Raw genomic sequence first — 9,564 nt, 5'->3', positions numbered from 1 at the left:
AAATGCAAAAATATTTGAATCGTAAAAAAATGAGGGCTCTGTTTGTGTAACGGTATGCACGTGTCACCTGGCAAGTGAGAGATCCGGGTTCGAGTCCCCGTGCAGAAGCAAAGTCAAATTTTTGTGATTTATTAAAAAATTACATTCGGCTATTGCCATTCTAATACAAATTTAATTCATATATATATATATATATATATATATATATACATGTATAAATTTTTTAACAAAAGTTACTCTTCTATCGTCTGGCATACCGTAAATTTTGAGGTAACCAAGAAAGCACAACTCGTTGTGCTTGGCAATGAACCCCACTACGAGCTATAAATAAATGATGTTATTTCAGCACCAATCTAGACGTACTTATTGTTTGTAGTATTTTCAGCAAAATTTACTTATCCTGATAGCCTGAGCAATATTATCTGTAAAATATTTAATTGTATAAGGCACGTATATAACTGATTACAAGTGTTGTGTAAATAACGTAAAATAGACTAGCTTGCTAAATTTAATTCTTTTTTTCAAATGAATGGAATGAAATATGTTACATTAAAATCAGCTCCTGTCCCGTGAATATAGAAAAAAACAATAATTTGTTTTAAAGTCTTCATAATCTAAATTAATTTAAAGGCAGGGTCATATTTTTTAGGCAATTTTTGTAAATCAGGCCCAATTCAAGGACGGACGTTGAATATAAAGAAATACACCTGTCTTAAACTATACAGGAATAAAAATACGTTGTTTTATTAATGATCAAAAAGTGTATATTCAGTGGTTTCTGAAAATTAATACTAAACTTTAACAGTGCAAAGGGTTGGGGGTTACCTACTACTATACATTATTACGTATTTTTTAAATAATCATAATATACATTTTAAAGGTTTTTTATGAAATCATGGATATAAAATATAAGAGAAATTCACAAAGCGTTCTAACGGATATATATATAGTATTATATATCATATATATAATGATATATTATATATATATAATATAAAACTAAGGGATTGTTGTATTTAAAAAAAAAAAAATTATCTATGTTAATATATTTTATTATAGAGACATAATAATTTTTTATTTAAATTGCTTTTATTACGGCATGTTATATTTTATAAATCATAACAATTTGTGATCAGATTACAAACCAATTATCGAGTGAACGTAGAAGGAATAACTATCCCTCCCAGATTCTGGAAAAAATTTGTTTGATAGTGATATGTTGTAGACAAAACTCAGATTAAATATATATTGTCTGGGTTTTAATTATATCAACGGAGGTTGTCAAAATAAAAAAGGAGTGAGTATTTTGAGGTAGTTTAATAAGCAATTTTGCAGCATTTATAAGAAGAAAAAGCATTTATAAGATATTATTATTATTTAAATTTTAGTTAAACACAAAAAATAAATACGTATTAAACTTTTATTGAGGTATTCATTAATCTTGATTTTGGATAATATATATTCTGATACATTTAATTATGATAAGTTTATAATTAAAGATTCAAGTAATGAATGTCTGTATAGTTCTGTTATAAAGATTCGCTAGCCACTAACAAAGATTGCATAATACTACTTAAAATGTATAAATAAATTAATTATTCTTGGCACACATTGTTTTTTTAGTTAGACTTATGCATTAAAATGTTTAAAACACATACTATTTTTGTAAGTGGATAAACTAGGAATCATATACTTCAATTATTTAAAAAAGTGTGTTTAAATAAAAACAAAATTAAGTGGAAAGGTGTGTTGTACTTACAAACTTCTAGCCTAGGCTATATGAACAAAAGGTTTATTGGGATCTAGACGCAATAGACTTCTACCAAAGTAGCCTATATAGTTACTACAAAAAATTAGTTTTAAAAATTGTCTCTTTAGTACCTAGATTTAATAAAAGAGTGTTTTTTATATATTACTGTTTCAACAGTTGTTTTTTAGACTAATGTTATGATTGATTGGGATTATTTCGTGGGATTTAAAACTGACATCTTCAGGTAGTAAATTATAATCAAACTTACTGACGCGATGAATTAATTCTCATTTCATGTTCATCCTTTCATTTTGCCAAGTGTTTCAGCAATGACTAACACTTTGCTCTAGTTTGGCCTGTGAAGAAACCTAATACAACTACTATTTGATCTTGGTTTGCTTTTACTTAATAATTCAATAAATTCAAGCCCCATCTTCAATTAAAAACGTATGCTATTTTTCAATGCTCGGTTGTCACCTTTTTATCAGCGTTCGAATTTCTAATGAAGTGGACCCTTTAAGTATTGAGATGATGCATTACAAAATTAAATACTTTAATTTTTAAATTGTTTTCTGTCTCCTTGTCCGTGGCTCGTTAATCCCTGAGGAAGTCAGCCCCCCAGTTACAATGGTATGTGGTGTTAAATTAGATTTTGTTATGTCATTTGGTTAATCGTCGTACCATGGTTTTTTAGCTCTATGACTTTAATAGAAGTTAAAAACAATATTAAAACCGTCCCGGGACTGTTTGAGAACAAAAGTGTTAAGTAAGGTATAAAGAGAAGTTGGAATCTACACAGTATAGTATTTAAAAAATCTACGATAACTTTATAGTTCGCAAAACATGAATATTTTTTTATTCCTGTTTCTTACTTTTTATTTCTTTATTAAGGTTTAAAAATTTTTGTACATATAATAGCTGACAGGTACATTTGTGCTGCGTAATTATCATTGCGATATTGGTTCATATTATTATTAATTTTTATTAGTACGTATTAATATTGTTCAGCTTGGTGTACTGTACAGTTGTTTGCATTTAAAACTCTACATTGGATCTCAAATGAGTTAAAAACGTTTGGCCGGTTTAAGAGCAACAAAGGAGTAGTTCTGACAGCTGATGCCTAAAATTAAGTTGATGACTTACCAGAAGCTGCCGTATCAAGCCTACTTATCCTCTTATATTTTCAGAGAATGGATTAGTGTACCCCCTCTCCACACCACCATGAGCCCATATGGCATCGTATAATAAAGTGCATGTCTAAAACTTAACAACGTGAGAGGCTGTTAATCTGTTTTGTGTATAATCTTGTTGAAAGTTAAACTAAAAAACTCATAGACAACAATAAAAAATGTTATTAAGGATATATCTTATCTTTTTATATAAATTAAAAAAAAAAGGGGAGTGTCACAAATACCTTCTGCTCTGTGATTGATAGTAACCCCCATTAGAGTCCACATAAGCAAATGTCTATATAAACATAAATATGTCATAAGAAAGTGTATCATCTTAGATGCATAGCCGCCAATTATTTTTATATTTTTTTACAACACAAAAAATATTTATTGTATACAAACTAGTAACGCTACAGAAATAAATGTGTTAGGTTAGGGTTAGATAAACAGGAGCAGAAATCTAAAATAAACTGTGTTCATTTGCATTAAATATATAACAAAATGTTGCAAATTTTGCGAAATTTCAAGTCGTATAGCTGTGATAGAAAAAAAACAAGTGTAGATTTAAAATCAATTTTTACAATGATATCAATCTATTAACAAGTTAGAACTTAATAACAATTTCCCTAACTGTAGCTTACTCTCTTATTAAACGTGGATCCAGTCTCAAACGTGCCAGTGCGCGAGACAGAACCTCCTGCGTATGCATTCACAGAGCGATTTGACAACAAAGAATTTTGTTACAGCTTTTGAAAGGTGCTTAATTGCCATCCACTTGTTTCCGTCATCAGTTGCAAAACCAACAAAAAAATTATAATTTATAATAGACTAAATATTTCCCCCTGACAATACTTTTTATAATACTAAACGAAATACCGGGCGGGCGCGGCGGCGCGGCCGGGGCACGTAGGGCGCCCGCCCGGAGCCATTCGAGCATGGAGTACTTTGAAAAGTTTTACATAACCGCGCCTTGCACACATCAGCATGGAGCATACATCAGCTGTTGGCCTTTGCATTCGTCGAATGCACGTTAACCTGTGCATATGTTGGTTGGAATGAGGAGTACATGGGACAGTCCCTATTTTTTGTGGGACAAATACCCTGTATCTAATTACAAAAACTTAGGTTATTGTAAACAAGGCATGAATCACTCTTTCAGAAAAAATTGAAACAGTTTACTATATATAAAAAAGAAACAATTCTCACTCACCCACTTATAACTAATCTTTTAACTTCCCAATATCCCAAAAAGTAGACATCTGGCGCACTATATCTAATAAATAGGATCAGACATTGATAGGGATTGAAATGGGGTTGAATGCAATCTGCTTTTAAATTTCCCGATATCCTAGAAAGATTAAATTCCTTATGCTCTCAGCAGACAAATAAAATATTGTTCATGGAGATCAACCACCCATAGGGGATTGACAACCATAAAAGAACAATATTTAATTTTTTCCATCTGCCCCGATGAATTAAAAAAAAAATGGGATGGGACATATATTTATATATATTTTTTATATATATATTTCAAATTCTTTATGTACTAGAAAGAAGAAATCTGACACCTACGCGCCTTATGTTTTCAATAGACCAAAAAATGATTGTTCATGAAGTTTAATTACCCACACTGGGTTAAAATAGTACGCAATCTCCAGAAGAACATATATTTTGCTTTTCAATTTTTTAAACTTGTAGAAAGTTTAAATTTGTGTTAAATATTAAATGGGGTTATCTTTCTTTAGTTTAAATTGTGCTTAAATTCTGTTTCATCTTCTGACATAATGCCTGTTACTTTCATAACCTCTGAATTTATAGGTATCTTAGTTTAGTTGATTTGAAATTACAATCCCCATTCATAAAAGTATTTAAATAATTAACTTAAAATAATCAAATAATTTTACATTGCAAGGGTAATAAAACCCTGTTAGACCCTGTTTTGTATTTTAGTCATCTACGTACCATGAAAATAAAAGCAAGATAATAACAATAAAATAAAACACCAAATAAAAATAAATACGCTGTGGCTAATTATTTCTATGCGTACTAAACAATTGGGTTAGTGAGCTTGCGTTCTACAAAAATAACACTGTTATGTTATGACCGAATTACTCTGATTAGTAAGCAATATTTTTGTGGGAGTAGTGTTTTACCAAAATTAAAATAATGCGGCTGTGGTTGAGGATTAGGCCCCCCATCCACTTACAGTTCTAACTGCAGTCCTGGACTGAGACAGTCCGGGACTGCAGTTAGAACTGTAAGTGGATGGGGAATCCGGCAGGCGAATCGTTGGACTGTCAACTGTCGCACGGTGCGACAGTTCAACGATCGGACTGCAGGCGGAACTGCTAGTTAGTGGAGGCTCCCGTGACAGGCCACAGTCGACAGTCCAAGCTGCGAGATATGCGCATGCGCTAGCTCAGCTGCTCCGTTGTCGGCCTCATGCGTCATTGAGTGGTGAGCGTTTGGTGGTTGCGCATTGTTTTGTTTGTGACGCGGCAATCATGGCCAGTTGGTTCGAAGGATAATCTTTTACAGTTTATAGAGGAGTTTAGGAAACATGAATGTGTATGGAAGGTTAAGTCAAAAGGACTATCACAATAGGGAAAAGAAGGAAGCAGCCCACCGTAGTTTACTATTAGTAGTGAAAGGGTTTGACAGTACTGGCAACAAAAAGCGATGTGTTGAAGAAGATAAACAATATCAGAAGTGCATTTTCGTAAGGAACAAAGAAAGGTAACAGCCTCTCAACGTTCTGGCAGTGGTACAGACGATATATATGTACCAAAGCTGTGGTACTACAGAGAAACTTTTGTTTCTTATTGACCAGGAAGAATGTCTAGGAGGGACTTCCAACTTAGGAGAAGGAAAGAGTCAGTGAAGACGAGGTAAGAGAATTAAATTACTAGTTTTGCGGTTAAATAATGTATTCACAATGCTACAACTAACTTACAGTTTGTCATCGGAGGTATTTTGTTTTCAAATAATCATTATAAACTAAGAGATGTATCTGTCTTGCCATTCCACTTTTCCTTTGTTGCTAAAATAATGAACAAATTTATTTCTTACTTCTTTTGCACTAGCCATTGGGCGATCGGTTTGTCTTACTTGTAATGCCATGTGATCGCTGGTTCTTGGTCCAGGCTTAGACACACCAACTTCGTCGTCATCTAAATCCAACCAGTCTTTAGGTGAGTACCTTTGAGGGGATTGTCCTACGCAAATAGTTGTGCAGGTAGCAGCACGCAACAACAACACTATTCACTTTCTTCAAGTCAATGAAGGTGATTGGTTTTTGTTAGAAACCTGAAATCTCTCAGCGAGAATCCCAAAAACACTTTCGACCATTCGGCGTGCTCTTGAGAGTCGGTAGTTATATACCTTTCTAGGTTTGTTTGCAACCCTATAGGAAAAGGGGTTTCATTATGACCTCAGTTAGGGGGAAGGCGTCATCTGCAATGGAATACGTATGGAAGAGCTTCGCCGTCTACAATGCCCTCTTCAGGTAAATTGAGGCTTTTATCTGTTAGTTTCTTGTTGAAGTCTGTCTCTTTCAGAACTCCTCCATCAGATACCCGGCCATTAACACCAAAATGAAAATAAATTATTTCATAGTTTGCACTAGCAATGCAGAAAAGTACCTGACTATGGAAACCCTTATAGTTATAGAAGTAAGAACCACTTCCAGGTGGTGGTGTTATGGCTATATGCTTTCCATCCATGCTGCCTAGGCAGTTGGGGAAATTCCATTTTTTTTCCCGTACTCCTGTGCAATTTGTTTCCACTCCTCGGCTGTATTCGGTACCTGAAAACAATTCATAAACTGTCAGCTGTCATATTTCAGACCAGCGTTTTGTACGGAACAAATTTTAATGAAATCAAACCCATCGAGAACCGTATCACCCCTCGTTTTCCGTTCGCCACCCCCTCTGTAATTTTTTCAATATAATATTTTCGAGAAAGTAATAAATAAGTAGTTAAGAATGTACTGTGGTGATAAACTGAATCATTATTGATATTGTGGTTCATTATTAAGTAATGACAGGGTGTCTACCGGGCACGGAAATAAAGGAAATCCGCGAAAAGTCACGGATTTTGACATTTTTTTCAAACATTTTTTTTTTTACAGGAGATGCTGGACGATTCACAAAAAGAACCATAAGATGCTGAGGGAAAATGTACCAGCGCCCCAATCTCTACAGAATCCTCCTCAAGTTGCTCGAACCGCTTCCAATATTACCTCTGCAACACCTGAACCTAAAGATTCTTTTAAACGGCAAAAAAAATTGTCCCGTGTGATCAAGTCTTGGTTAATATTGGACAACGACTGGCAACAACAAAAGAAGAAGATCACTACGACGCCTTTGGGAAGAACGTTGCTCAAAAGCTGAGATTGCTGAACAATGAGCAAAGGATTTATGCGCAGAAAATTCATTAATGATGCCCTGTTTGAAGCAGAACTAGGTGGACTAACACGATTTGCTACAGTTAACCCAGGTATTCTTTACTCAAGTTCCACAACACCATCGGCAGCTAGTGTTACCCCAAGTTCAGGAGGTAGATCAACCTATGAACCAATGTATGATGATACAGCAATGTCTGGCTTCAGTGTCAACTATACAAATCTAAATTAAGTGTTCTATTATTAACAAGTAGGCTTAAACCTGTAAACTTTTCACAACCCAAGCTGTGCGGTTTTTTAGTAGGCTACTCCAGTAGTTGAGTACATTGAGAGTTAATATGTTGAACAAATTACATTTATTATTTTTTTTTTGTTTGTGGTGAAAATATTTTGCACTCAATTAAAATTACACTTTAATCTTTATTCATATGCGGTACTGTTGTGAGCTGCCATGTTGTTTGTAATACTAGATTGCAATGTTATGTTTGACAGTGTCATAGTTTTTATAATTATTACTTTACTCATTTGTGGTTAAACATACACCATAGGTACGTATTACTTTTTATCTTTATACTTACATTAATTAAATTGATTTTTTACTTTTTCTTCCTTAGTTATAAAAAGTAAATGTGTTGTTTGTACAACGCAACAAATACAAGTATGGATAATATAATGTTTACAATAATTTTGTATGGAGTTTCATTACCTTTTACTACTTTATAAAAATGGTTAAATGTTGTGTGCACACAGAAATGAACTCGTAATCGTTAGAGATACTGGAGTTGTAATTTAAAATTAGCAAAAAGTAGTGACATAATACAATGTGTAGGCTATGTACCTTAACAAATCCATAAGCAGATTAAAAATATTGTAATTTCTTAACAGTATGTTGGCATTCGAAAACAACAAAGACCTACTTTATTTCTTTTTCTAACTTTTATCTGGTTTCATATTTTGGATTTTTCAAAACTACTTGAAACACACATTAGGCTACTAACCTTGCAATAGTCATTCAAGGCCTTGACAATAGCTGAGCAGGTCTCTGGAATTATTCTTCCTAATGTTTGGGGGGAAATTCTCGTTGAAAACTTTAAATCTTCCATTGTTCTGCCAGTGCTTAGATACCGCAATGTCGCAGTCAGTTTTTCATGTGGTGTAATGGCTTCCCTCATTTTTGTATCTTGTTTGGTAATCAATGGTGTTACTATACGTAATAAATCAAAGTACGTTTTCTCGTCCATTCTTAAGTAGTTTTTCCAGTCTCTAGGATATGCTTCAAGCTCCCTAAGAAGGTGAAACGTGGTTAAATCTCTTCCTCTGAAGCCATTCTTTTTTCCACATTTGATGCCTTCGTTTCTTGCGTTTTTTAATAGCTACCGCTATTACAAGCGTATGCTGCCAAATCTTCAAACGTAGACATTGCACTTTAACTTCACATACGATAAGAACTTAGGAATGCACTTTTCCTACAGCCACAAAACGAATAATATAACTAAAAATATAATAAAATAATATAACGAATAATAACTACAAAGTACACACCTACGGCAAAACACCGGAAAGACTGACCACGACAACCACGCCACCGAACGGACTGCGGTCCGCGACTGCAGGTCCGTACTGACCGTGAAACATTTTTCAACAGTCCACAGTCCACCGTTCACAGTTCTGACTTGCAGTCAAGAACTGCAGTTCGAACTGTAAGTGGATGGGGGGCCTTACTCTTTCTAAAAACAATCGATTTGGTGGAGTAACGCTCCACAAAACTAAATTTAATTTGCAGTGGTTTATTGAGGATTACACTGCTTAATAATCTATTTAGTTGATGTAGTAGAACTCCAAAAAACTAAAACTGATATGCTGTGGCCTTGATTAATGTGTTTATAAACAAGCAACTTGGTGGAGTAGCGCTCCCAGTAACTAAAATTAATTTTTCTGTGTCTAATGATTACCTCTGCTTAATAAACAATCGGGTTTATGGAGTAGCGCTCCACAAAACTAAATTAGTACGTTGTGGTCCACGATTACTTTGCCAATAAACAATCGAATTAGTGAAGTAGCGCTCCACAAAACTAAAATTAATATGTTTTGGCAGATGACTGCTCTGCTTTTTTACAATCAAATTGTAACACATTAAAAAACTTAAAATAATAAACCGATTTAGAGGATTGCTCTGCATAATAGACATATAAATTTTAAAACTATTAAAATTTGACGTACCAAAAATACATTTTCAAAAA

The 9,564-nt window shown here is 33.7% G+C and overlaps 1 protein-coding gene across 1 annotated transcript; it reads right to left on the bottom strand.

Moving 5' to 3' along the window:
* Positions 1 to 6,649: 6,649 nt before the first annotated feature.
* LOC124374885 lies at positions 6,650 to 8,615 on the bottom strand. Its single transcript, XM_046833029.1, has 2 exons — positions 8,323 to 8,615; positions 6,650 to 6,727 (listed from the first exon to the last, which is right to left on the bottom strand). Exons 1-2 carry the CDS (start codon positions 8,563 to 8,565, stop codon positions 6,650 to 6,652), a joined length of 321 nt encoding a protein of 106 aa, XP_046688985.1. The 5' UTR covers positions 8,566 to 8,615.
* Between the last annotated feature and the right edge of the window lie 949 nt (positions 8,616 to 9,564).

This window comes from Homalodisca vitripennis, unplaced genomic scaffold (genome assembly GCF_021130785.1).
Source record: "Homalodisca vitripennis isolate AUS2020 unplaced genomic scaffold, UT_GWSS_2.1 ScUCBcl_10920;HRSCAF=19989, whole genome shotgun sequence".
Classification (NCBI taxonomy): domain Eukaryota; kingdom Metazoa; phylum Arthropoda; class Insecta; order Hemiptera; family Cicadellidae; genus Homalodisca; species Homalodisca vitripennis.
Note: the sequence above shows the minus strand (reverse complement) of the source record. Positions and strands in the feature narration are given on the sequence as shown.

What these genes read in the sequence shown, in the direction of transcription:
- LOC124374885 (XM_046833029.1), bottom strand. Translation starts at nt 8,565, where the DNA reads ATGGACGAGAAAACGTACTTTGATTTATTACGTATAGTAACACCATTG. An exon ending in CCTTGAATGACTATTGCAAG is followed by an intron (nt 6,728 to 8,322) that starts GTTAGTAGCCTA and finishes AATTGTTTTCAG; the next exon opens with GTACCGAATACAGCCGAGGA.